The following is a 12,200-nucleotide window of genomic DNA, read 5'->3' on the forward strand; positions in this document are numbered from 1 at the left end:
AGCACGGGGGGGGGGGGGGGGGGGGGTAGTCCCGCCAAAACCATGCGTGCCTGACACGAAAACTTTCTCTGTTTTTATAAGGCATCTCATTACATATTCATAATTGTTGCAATACGTCTATACATATGCATTACCTCTCCCCGCTTCATATTAAAATTAGTTCTGTGAGCCATTTCCATTTTTTTTTCTTGACTGAGTTTGCGCAGTGTCCCCTGGTGGTGTTTGTCAGGGGTCCTGAGGATGAAGGCAGGTGAGTCTTCCTCGTGACCTCTCACATCTGGCACAGGCTCAGTAACGTCATGTTTTTTGTCCAAACCACAGAACTGGCTTTAGCTTGTTCTTGCAAGGTTGTTTGACTTATATGGTCATAAAGCTGGACTTATATGGTCATAAGGCTCTTTACTCCCGTATACCTTATCACAACACCCAAGCAAACCATGTAAGATCTGGCAAACAGCTAAGCAGACTATTATTACTTTAAACAGCTAAGCAGACTATCATAATCGTTAAACTTTACCCTATCTCTTTACCCCCCTCTCTCTCAGTCCCCCCTTTTCTAAGAAATTAGTAAATTCTTTTACTCAGACTCAAAGTATCGATTAGATTCTAATTTTTGTCGCAGTTGATTTCTCTTCCATTCGCTATAGGAATTTCCAGTTCCCTTAAGCCACTAAAATCCACAACGGATAGCTATACTAATAATTAAAAATAGAAAGACAATCACAATGATCATTACAAATAATTGTTTTAACCATGTTATATTGGGCAACCAGGATGTCAATTTCTCCCATAATTCAGAAAAGCCCCAAGAAGTGTTATCTTGTGTCACTTTATGTAGAATATTTACTTGTTTCCTAATTTCTTGGAGGTCCTCGGTGATTCGCCCGCTTTGATCTGCATACATGCAACAATCTGCATTGATCACAGTGCATACTCCCCCTTGGAAGGCTAATAGCAAATCTAAAGCCATACGATTCTGTGACACTGTTTTTGATAAGTCAGTAACTTCCTCCTGGAGTGCTAGGAGGGCATCAACTGTCCTATTTTCCACTGTTTCTATTATAGCTGAGATGCTTATTTTGGCTTTTCCAACTCACTAACCCCTAAAAACGGAATGAACCATCGCGCAAAACTGTGGAAACTCGTTGGTCTGTTTATGAGGGGGTTATTTACGATGTTCCATTTTTTCTTATGGGGGGTTGCGTTAACCCGTCAATGATAGTAATATTGGGGACCAGACCTCCCAGAGTGCATGCTCCTCGCCATCCTATGGGCAAGACTTTACGAGCCATTGTGCCGCACAACCAATACCACCCTGTCCCTCGTGGGGTCGGGAGACCAGTATAGTTCAATTTCAAAAATCCCAAATCTCTACCTGTCATATTTAATGTATGACTTCTGTTACAATTTGGGTGTTCTCTCACGAACAGTCCTTTTCCCGAACTTACCAGGCAGTTATCCCCCAGTGTGCTGGTCTCTTCGACAGTGATTTTTAATTCTCATCCCCACTTAACCTGAGGGTCTGTGCTCCAGATTGTATTTCCCCAAAAGGAGCCGTCTTGGCGGTTCGTCAGGGAAACTGGCAGTGGGATGCCTATTTACGGTATCTCATAACCAGAATGTCTTGGCATTTGGGTACAGATCCAACAATCTGTCTTATTTAAAATTTTGGTGATGTTTTGAATCGCCTGAACATACCAGTTCTCTCGCCAGGCCGCTGTGTCTATCACCTGTAAAATTATCAGAATCATGTTAAATTTAACCCACATCCTATCTTTTTAGCTTGAGCTTTAATGGCCCTTGAATTTCTGATGTCCAAAGCTTTTGTGGCGACTTCTTCACACGGGTATGATGAATCCAGGCATTCTGTTCTTTAATTTTGACTGCTGTGAAGGAGGTGAGGAGTACTTGGTATGGTCCTTCCCACTGTGGTTTCAAGGTTTTTTCTGCAAGAGACTTTACATATACATAATCTCCAGGTTGGATATCATGTACAGGCCCATCCAGACCCCTTCCTCGGGTCCTAATTACATGTTTTCCAATTTTATTGAGCTGTTTGCTCAATGCCACCATATAGGAAGTCATAATTTCATCTCTAATTTGCATTGATATCCCCTTTTGTATTCCACAGGGGCGTCCATACAGAATTTTAAAAGGGCTCAGTCTTTCCCTCGTCCTTGGTCTTGTCCCTATACGCATAAGGGCTAAAGGGAGAGACTGAGGCCATGGCAAGTTTGCCTCTTGTCCCAACTTTACAATTTGCTGTTTGATTGAGTGGTTCATTTTCTCCACTTGGCCACTCGACTGAGGGCGATATGGGGTGTGAAGTTGCCAATCTATACCTAAATGGTGGCTGGTTTGTTGCACTAATTTTGAAACAAAGTGTGGTCCTCTGTCAGAGGATATGGTTGCTGGAACCCCAAAACGCAGTATTATTTCTTGTATTAGTATTTTAGTTACCTCCCGAGCCTTGGAAGTTCTGGTTGGGAATGCTTCTGGCCAGCCTGAAAAGGTATCAGTTAATACCAGCAAATATCGGTACCCCCCTTTTCTTGGAAGTTCTGTGAAATCAACCTGCCATTGTTGTCCAGGCCCATTCCCCTTTCCAATCTGGCCCATTTCTAGTTTGGGAGTATTCTTTGGATTAGTCTGGAGGCAAAGGTCACACTGTTGAGTCACCTGTCTCACTGTGGTATATAAGTTTCTAGCTACAATATCTTTTATCAGATGCTTATACAGAGCTTCCATTCTCCAATGTCTCTTCTTACGTTCTTCCCGTATTAAGTGCCACAGTAAATATGAGGGAACAATTAACTTTCCCTGTGGGGTATAAGCCCATCTCTTCATTATATGACCCTTCTAAGTCTGAAATAAGTTTCTGATCTTCCCTAGTGTATTTTGGTTTATCTTGTAGGGAAATATGCCTATCGGGGATTAAAGCCCCCGCTACTTTTATTTTCATTTTGGCCACTTGTTTTGCCTCTCTGTCCGCCAGTTCATTCCCTTTTTCCAAATCTGAGCTCACTCTCTGGTGTGCCTTAATATGCATAATTGCCACTTTCTCAGGGAGTTGGACAGCTTCTAGTAACTTCAGAATTTCTTCTGCATGTTTGATATTCTTCCCTTGGGAGTTCAATAAACCTCTTTCTTTCCAAATTGCTCCATGTGCGTGTACAACTCCAAAGGCATATTTTGAGTCTGTGTAAATGTTTACAGTTTTGCTCTGAGCCAACTCCAGGGCTCGAGTTAGGGCAATTATTTCTGCCTTTTGTGCGGAGGTGTTCATGGGCAAAGGTCCTGACTCTATTACCTCTTGACTGGTGGTGATGGCGTATCCTGCGTGTCGATTGCCATTCAGGACATAGCTGCTCCCATCTGTGAACCAGTTTTCTCCGTTTTCTATGGGGCTATCCTTTAAGTCTGGGCGAATTGCGTATGTCGCTTCACTAGTTTCTAGGCAGTCATGATGCACTGGCTCTCCTGTGTTTCCACTGAGAAAAGAAGCTGGGTTGACAGTGTTAGTAACCACGATTTCCACATCATCCTGTTCCACTATTACAGCTTGATATCGCAGGAATCTTTGTGGAGATAGCCAGTGTCCACCCTTTGCTTCCAATACTGCCGACACTGCATGGGACACAAAAACAGTCATTTTCTGGCCCAGGGTGAATTTTCGGGCTTCCTGTATATTTAGTATCACAGCCGCAACTGCCCTTAGGCATCCAGGCCAGCCCTGTGCAGTTGAGTCTAACTGTTTAGAGAGGTAGCCAACTGCCCGACGATACGGACCTAGCTCCTGTGCCAATATTCCTAGGGCAATGCCCTGTTTCTTGTGAGAAAAAAAGGAGGAACGGCTTACCCACATCCGGGAGTCCTAAAGCCGGGGCTCACATCAGAGCCTTCTTTAGTTGTTCAAAAGCTTGTTCAGCCTCTTTATTCCATTCGAGGTGTTTCTGCTCAGTTGCTGTCAGCGCATATAATGGTTTAACAAGCAGTCCATAATTGTAGATCCACAATCGACACCACCCTGTCATTCCCAGAAAGGTTTGCAATTCCTTTACCGTCTGGGGTTTTTTAGTTTGGCATATCACCTCTTTGCGGGCCTGCCCCAAAGTTCTCTGTCCCGCACTGATCTCATAGCCCAAATAATTCACTTTACGCTGCATTACCTGGGCCTTCTTCCTAGACACCCTGTATCCTTGAAGCCCTAAGAAATTCAACAGACTCACCGTCCAAGCCATACAATCTTCCTCTGTGTTGGTAGCGATCAGGATGTCATCCACATACTGTAACAATTTTCCTTTCTCGGACGGGGCTTCCCAGGATTCCAGGTCTCTCGCAAGCTGATTGCCAAAGATGGTAGGACTATTCTTAAACCCTTGTGGCAACACCGTCCAAGTGAGCTGGGTCCTTCGACCACTTTTAGGATTTTCCCACTCGAATGCAAACAACTTTTGACTGGCTTCGTGGAGAGGGAGGCAAAAGAAAGCATCCTTTAAATCTAGAACAGTAAACCAGATTAATTCAGGTGCCAATGCAGTCAGTAGGGTATACGGGTTTGCCACGACTGGGTAGAGATCCTCAGTAATCCTGTTCACTGCGCACAAGTCTTGAACCACCCTATATGACCCATCGGACTTCCGAATAGGTAATATAGGAGTATTGAATTCAGACTCACATTCCTTTAATAGTCCTAGCTGCAAAAATTTTTCTATCACTGGCCGGATTCCTTCCCTGTCCTCTTTCTTTAGAGGCTATTGTTTAATCCTTACCGGTCGTTGACCTTCCTTTATCTTAACTTCAACAGGTGGAGCATTTTTCGCTCTTCCAGGCACATCAGTAGCCCAGACTCCTGGATACACTTGGTTCAGAATTTCCTCATCGATTTTCCCTTCTGAGGGGAGACTGGTTAGGACTAGACTTAATGCCTGTGTATATTGTCGATCCTTTACCTCCAGAGTAATTTCCCCTTTTTCAAACGTGATCTTTGCTCCTAATTGTTCCAACAAATCTCTCCCCAAAAGTGCTTTTGGGGAGTTGGGCATGTATAAGAACTTGTGGATACCCCATTGTTTTCCCAATTTATACTTTAAAGGTTCACAAAAATACGCCTTTTCACTTTGACCAGTTGCTCCCTGTACTACAACGTAATCATCTCCTAAAGGCATTAAGGCTTGATTCAAAACCGAGTATGTCGCTCCTGTATCTATCAAAAACTCCACTTGTTGCTGCTTTTCCCCTAGCTTAATTATAACCAGTGGCCCAGTGCTTCTGGGCAGGGCTATTCACCTCGTCTCCCCTGGGGAACTGGTTTAGTGCTAACAGGGCTGTCACTAATAAGCATGCCTGATCCCCTGAGGGAATGGCATTGGTAAAACCTTCTGGTTTTGCTAATACCTCTAATTTAGATTTCAGAGTTTGATTTGCCATATCATATTGGTACTCTAGTGGGGTTGATTCCGCTAGACCACAATGGTGCTTTTTGACAGTGGGGACATGTAGCTACTATATGTTTCGCGTCAGTGGCCCAAATCCCACATCTCTTTGCTAGCGCTTTAGCTCCGATGTGGAGGGACTCATGTAATTGGCGGGCATCTCTTAGTGTCCACAACCCTTTTGCAGCAGCATCTGCTTTGTCGTTGCCGATTTGGAAGAACCCTTTGATTGGGTTATGGCTGTTGACGTGGATAACCGATGTAGTGCCCTTTCGGGAAAAAAGCGCTTCTTCTAGCATCAGAGCTGTTGTGGATGTTGACACGCCGGGCCCTGACATGGCTAAGCAAAGCTTGGCCACAAACATTGAATCAGTTACTATGTTGATTTGTATGTCGGGAACAGTCCGCACGCCAGCACTACAGCTGTAGCTTCCAGCTGTTGGACTGAGATCGCACGATCGGTCATTTTGACGCAGTGCCATTCTCCTCCCGATTGCCATACTGCTGCCGCGGTTGAGGTCGCTGAGGATGCGTCTGTGAAGACCGTTGGTCCCTGTTGGGGCCGATCCATGATTTTCTGTGGGAGGTCGACGTCGACAATAGCTAGCATTTGAGTCCAGGGGGTCTTTGTGGCATACCGGACTTCTCCCCCAAATCCGACGAGGGCTATAGCTAGATATTCTGACATTGCCACTGATTGCGTTGGGAGCTGTTTGCGAAAGGGCAGGTATATTCTGGCAGGTTTGGTTCCCAGATGTCTTAGGGCGAGTTTTCTGCCTTTCGTGATGAGGTTACCAAGGCACTCGACTCCTGGAGAGAAGGCACGTGACGTTTTTCCCAGGACTATCCATTGTATTGGCTGAGCTTTTTCAGGAGGGCCTTGGGCCAGCGCTCCTACTCCCCCCCCTTCCGTGAAGTGCACATACAGATCAAATGATATAGTCGGGTTCCACCCGGCGAGCGTGTTTGATGACACCTGTTGTTCGATAAAGTCGAGAGAGCTTATTGCTTCTGTCGTCAGAGTTTTTTGTTCCCATGGGTTTTTCCCTTTCAAAAGATCGTACAGGGGGGCCATGATTTTGGGAGGGATCAGGAAACATTGCGGAGCCATTGTAAAGACCCCACTAACTGCTGCATGTCATGGAGTGTTTTAACGGTTTGACAGATTTTCATTTGGGGAGAGTGTTATATAAGAACTTGTGATCCCCATTCCCAAAAAACTTACACAGGGTCCTCTTTTAATTTTTGCACTCGCGATTTCAAACCCGTTTGTCTTGAGGGTTTCTGAAATTATTGTCACCAGGTTGTCCACCTGATGTCCTGACGGTGCAGCAATCAGAATATCATCCATATATGGAATGATAGTTGCAGTCGGGTCACTGCGCCGAACCAGTGCCAGTGCCCAATCCACTGGGATTTGGCAAATAGTGGGTGAATTGATCATTCCTTGGGGCAGCACTTTCCACTGGAAGCGCAAGTTAGGGCGTTGGCTGTTTGGAAACACTACAGAAAAAGCAAACCGCTCCTTGTCCTCGTCATGCAGAGGTATCGAGAAAAAGCAGTCTTTAATATCAAGGACAGCACAAGGTTGTCCTTCCGGTATCATGGAGTTCATGGGCAACAATGTTTGAACAGGACCCATTGTCTGGATTTTTTTGTTTACCTCACGCAGGTCATGGAGGAGACGAAACCCCTCGCCTGCTCGTTTGGGTATTACAAAACCTGGGGTGTTCCATGGGCTAGTGGAAGGCTCTATATGACCTCGTTGTAGTTCACGGTCGACTAACTCAAGAAGGGCATCCTTTCGAGGCTTTGACAGGGGCCACTGCTCGACCCAGACTGGGTCGGATGATTTCCATGTCAGTCTGATCGGTGGGAGTGGGTGTGTGGCAGTGGCCCTTACTGTAAATTTGTCACTCTGGCTTTTAATAAGGCTAGGGCATCCCTCCCAACAGGGGTGGGACTCCTGACATGACGTATTGGAAGAGGGTAATGGTCTTTTCTGGTCCCTTTTCTGTGTGAAGCGTGATTGCTACCAAGTGAGCTCGGGTTAATCCCCCGACTCTGAACACCGTGGGGTCGTCTTCCAATTTCCAATGTGGGGGCCAGCTCGTTTCAGGGATACTGTAACATCTGCTCCGGTATCAGTCAAAAAGGGGATGCTGATGGTGATACCATTTAGGGAATTATAGAGGGAACAGATCCCCCACACCACTGGCGGGTTGTCACACCTTACTGCCAGGGCCACCCAGGGGTCTCGCCCCCAAGGGGTGGTCCCTGCTGTCCCTGGGATGGAGGCCAGGTTTGTGGGGTCGTCGGCTGGGCCATAAAGTTGGTTGCTTCCCTCAGGGGCAACGGGTTCGGGAGTGACCCCCCCTGTCTGGGGTTGGTGTAATGGGGCCGCCTGACATCCCAAGTGGGAGAGAGCTGTGTGCGGCCCGGGGGCCCCCTGCCTTTCCCGTTTCCCTGCTTTTTAAGCCTGCATTCCTTCGCGAAGTGCCCTCTCTTTCCGCGGGCCCAACACGGTCCTTTAGATCGGTTTTGTGGGGGGAGCGCCGCTGGCGGGTCTCCCGATTGGGGGCAATTGGTCATCACATGGCCTGGTTGGCCACATTTGAAGCATGTCATCACGCTAGCTAGTACACGAACAGCCACTTGGATTGGGGCCAGGTGTTCCTCGCTCACAACATGTTTAATCCTGTCCGCGAGACTTGACCTCGGTGGCAGTGATTGCAGGATTTCTTTGGTTTTTAGATTAGACTGTTGCCGCAAACAGTCTGCGATGACTGGGCCTTTCGCCTCCGAGGGCAGGGCCAAGGAATCGACTGCTGCTTGGAGGCGATCTACAACCTGTGTAAAACACTCACTTTCTTTTTGTTTTATGGTGGACCGTGGCAATGGCTTGGCAATAACCCTAGAGGTCGTGTGAATGGCCTCTCTAGCTGCACAAGTAGTTGCCATAACTTCATGGGCCTGCAGGCTTGGGGGGTAATCATTGTTGGGTCTGTACCCATCAACCGCTGTAGGCTGGAGCCGTGTAGCGGATGATCCGCTCCGGTTACTCGGACTAATTGCCTCGCACAGTTCTCCTCCCATTCTTGTTTAAACACAGTCACCCCTGCCCCATCAAAAATCAACCTACAAGTTTGTTTTATATCGAACGGGAGCAAATCATCTCCCCCAAAAACTCCATCTATGAGGGTGGAGACCATGGCTGAATTGAGTCCTTTGCCCGCGATTGCTTTAACAATCGCTTGTATATCCTTAGGGCTTAAGGGGGAATGGACCCTCTGTCCCCCGTCCGTCACTCGTACCGGGAATGCTAGTGCATCCGATGGGGCCCAATCGGCACATGCAATTTGTATTTTTCTCCAATCTGTGAGAGGAATTTCTGTCCCCTTATGTCTTTCTTTCCCCGTGAGTGGTGATATTTTGGTCTTTGTATTTGCCAGCCAAGTCTGCCATGCAGAGTCTGAGCCGGAGTCAGAGCCCGACTGACTGCTCACTTCCGGGTGCTGGTGGTATGTGGTCGGGCTTCGGCCCCTCCCTTGTCTGCGTGATTGGGCGGTTCTTTCCCTTTTTGCCCGCCCCGCCTTCCGCTTGGGGAGGCGAAAGCCTTATAAGGGCATTTTTGGGGAGGGTCATTCTGATTGGCTTTCTGCCCCTCGCTGGTGCTCTTTTCCCTTTTTTGGTCGTGCCAATCACTCTTTTCCTTCCCATTCTCCTCCCCCTCCCCTCTGTGTGCGCCTGTTAACTCTAGCGCTCCCTCCCTGCTCCCGCCGGGGGCGGTCTGGCCCCGCCCTTCCCCTTGCTGCTCGGCGCCATCTTGGGGCGCACAGGGCGGTGGTTCAGTCTGTGTAGTTTCGGCCTCAGCTTTCGCCTCAGCACCCCTGGCCTCTGCAGCCAGTTTGCCCCAAAAGGAGTCTGCTGAGGGTCCTGTGGACGAGTTGGAGATGTTAGAGTCTTTTGGACGCTGAGTGGGCGCGTCACTGTTCTGTCGGCTTCGAGGGTCGGCGGAACCCTCCTCAACCGATGGGCGTGAGGTTTGCGTTGCCACCCCAATCCCCACCCGGGGGGTGTTTAACAGACAATCCCTGGCAGCATTCCAGGTGTCCTGCTCGTGTCTAGCTTTTTGGAGAGCCTGGACGACTTTCCCCCATGCTTTCAGATTTTTCCCATTACCAGTAGACATCGTTTCATCGCATAAAGTGCGGGAACATTTGTCCCACGCATCTGGGTGGAGTATATCCACCGGCTGGTCAATGACCCCCAGCTCCAGAAATATTGCAACTGCGAGAGTAAAATCTTTGGGCTTACAAGCAATACCCCACTGCTTATGCAGCTGTAATACGACCTTCACAAGAGCTTCCATCCTCTTGGTTGGTCCGGGAGCGTCCTCCCCGCTGGGCTGGTCCTGCCGCTCTGGCCGCCGTTTACCCGATTCCAGGTGAATGTTCCCGGGTTTCGGCACCACTTGTTGCCTTCGCAGGCGTGCAGTGACCTGGTTCAGGAACGACACGGCAGCCAATCCCTGGCCGTGCGGTCCATCAGCTCACAGACACCAATGTGGTGGATGGCAAATGGCGTTCATTGCTGAGCGGCGCGGCACTATATAGCCTAGGTTTACAGTGTCACTTCCGTCTGCTTACATCATAAGCTACAAGCTGTTGGCTACCTGGAGGGGGGCCCTGTGTTTCCGTACAGCGCGACATCTTCCGGCCGCCAGGCCCTACCTAGCAACACACGTGTCTGCCAATACCAGGAGGAGGAATTGGGTGATGGAGCTGCTCTTGGACATCTGCTGCCTCCAAACATAGGGTCCTCTTCATGAAGCAAATATAGTGACAAGTCAGGCAAGACTTCGGTGAGCCAAGTGAAAGCTGTTTCTCCTAGAACCGCCCCCGGTGCCCCATGTTCCCCCCTCTGCCGTTCCTAGGAGAGCTCCCTTCCGAGCCGTGGCTGGAGCTGTGCTGAGTGCTGGCCGAGTGTGCTGTGAGGAGCAGGGGCTGTGCCCGCTGGCTGCCCAGCAGTGAGCCCTGCTCTGCAGCAGGGGCTTCATGGGAACCCTGGGGGCAGGGGCCAGTCCTGGCCTTGCCCTGGCTCAGCCCAAACTGCTCCCAGCGCAGAAGGGCCTGTCAGCATCGGCTCTGCCCGTGCTGAGCAGCGGCCATGGCCAGAGTCAGGTCAGGAGGGCTTTGTGCTGTGCTCAGGGAGAGCAGAGTGAGTGCTGAGAGGCAAGGGGACTGTCTGTGCCTGAGGGCAGAGGCAGGCACTCTGCTCTCTCCATCCCTCTCCTTCCCAGCTGCCCGGCAATTGCTCCTTTCTTAGATGGAGAGTGATCCCACTGCCATGTTACCCTGACAAGCAGCCAGGCACTGCTGAGAGCAGAGGGATCCACTGCAGAGAACAGAATGCCTCATCCCTTACCGAAGGCTCAGCACCACACTGCTATCCAAGGACACCCAGGGATCACTGTGTGCCCTGGAAGCAGCACAGACCTTGGGTGGACATCCAAAGTAGATAGTCAAGGGTCCTGATCATGTAAAGCTTGAGACAGAGCATCAGCTCCTCCCCCAGCCTCACAGGCTGCATTGCCCACAGCATCACAGGTTAGGGGAAAGCTGGGACGCCCCCATGCTAGAGGACATGTCTGCACAGGAGGACCCACAAGTTCTGTGCCTGAGCCTGCAGCTGAAACCCCTATTGCCAGAGAGCCTGTCTGCAATGCCAATAGCATCTGAGCAAGGCCAGGAGAGAGACAAAAGGACACTCGGGAACTCCTTCCCCTTGCCCAGCCCGGCACACCACCTCCCACACAGCAGCAGTGCAGGACAGTCACCCTCAGGCTCTGCTCAGCGAGAAATGGCAGCGTGGCAGCAGGAGAGATGCACTTCATCCCTTCTGCTGCTCTGCTGGACCAGGAGCTGTGGAAACACATGAAACCAACGGTCTAAAGGCTGTGCTGGGTGGGAGAGGAGAGCAGAGGTGTGTTGCTCAGGGAAGGCACCTGCACGGCAGACCATGGCCAGGAGGTGCCCCTATCTGCCCTGCATCAGGGTTCCCCTCAGCATCTCCCCCCTTCCCTGCCCAGGGCTCTGCTGCCTGCAGCTGTCCCTGCCAGCAGCTCTTTCTCTGGCCCCAGGGCCCTTCCCTGCCAGCGCTCACAGAGCCCAGCTCAGCCCTGTGGATAACTGGCTAGCTGAAAAAAAGTCTCAGACATAGTCCAGCTGGCTGGACAAAAATGCACATTGCTCTCAGCTTATCTGAAGTAAAGCAAAATACACTGTCTTTGGCTGTTGTTGTTACACAAGAACAGGAAGATTTTGGTGGGAAAAGAATGTTGCAGGTGGGAACAGAAAACGACAGAAGAGAAACTAGGGGCGGGCTTGGTATTTAGGCAACTAACCAATGATGAGCTTAACTTTTGTAATATGTATGAGCTAATTATAACAAGATATAAAAGGTGACTGTAAGGGACAATAAACAAAGTCTGCTGATCACTCATATTGAGTGACTGTGTCTTCCCTCCGTCGCGACAAATGGCGCCCGAAATGGGACCCTAGAGAGGGCTGAACCTGCGAGCCACGGTTTGACAGAGTTTCGGGTACCGGTCCTGAAAGCAGCGCAGGAGGCGGAAGGGCACAGTCCCCGCGCCTGGGAGCACCTACAGAGGGTCCCGCTGGCCATGCATCGCCAAGTTCTCGCAAAGGCTGCAACAGCGCTGATGAAGGTATGGAGAGACAAGCGAGGTATGATTCGCTCATA

The 12,200-nt window shown here is 49.6% G+C and overlaps 1 protein-coding gene across 1 annotated transcript in view; it reads right to left on the reverse strand.

Annotated features, from left to right (window-relative positions):
• LOC308057486 (uncharacterized protein) overlaps positions 1-12,200 on the reverse strand; it is a gene marked incomplete at its 5' end in the record, with an annotated part of 607,752 nt that overhangs the window by 37,809 nt on the left and 557,743 nt on the right. Inside the window, one exon of the mRNA XM_080411583.1 lies at positions 6,748-6,782. Within this exon, the coding sequence (XP_080267709.1) occupies positions 6,771-6,782 (12 nt within the window). The 3' untranslated portion in view covers positions 6,748-6,770. The remainder of the gene's footprint in view (positions 1-6,747; positions 6,783-12,200) is intronic.

This window comes from Falco punctatus (assembly GCF_963210335.1).
Source record: "Falco punctatus genome assembly, contig: scaffold_30, whole genome shotgun sequence".
Classification (NCBI taxonomy): Eukaryota; Metazoa; Chordata; class Aves; order Falconiformes; family Falconidae; genus Falco; species Falco punctatus.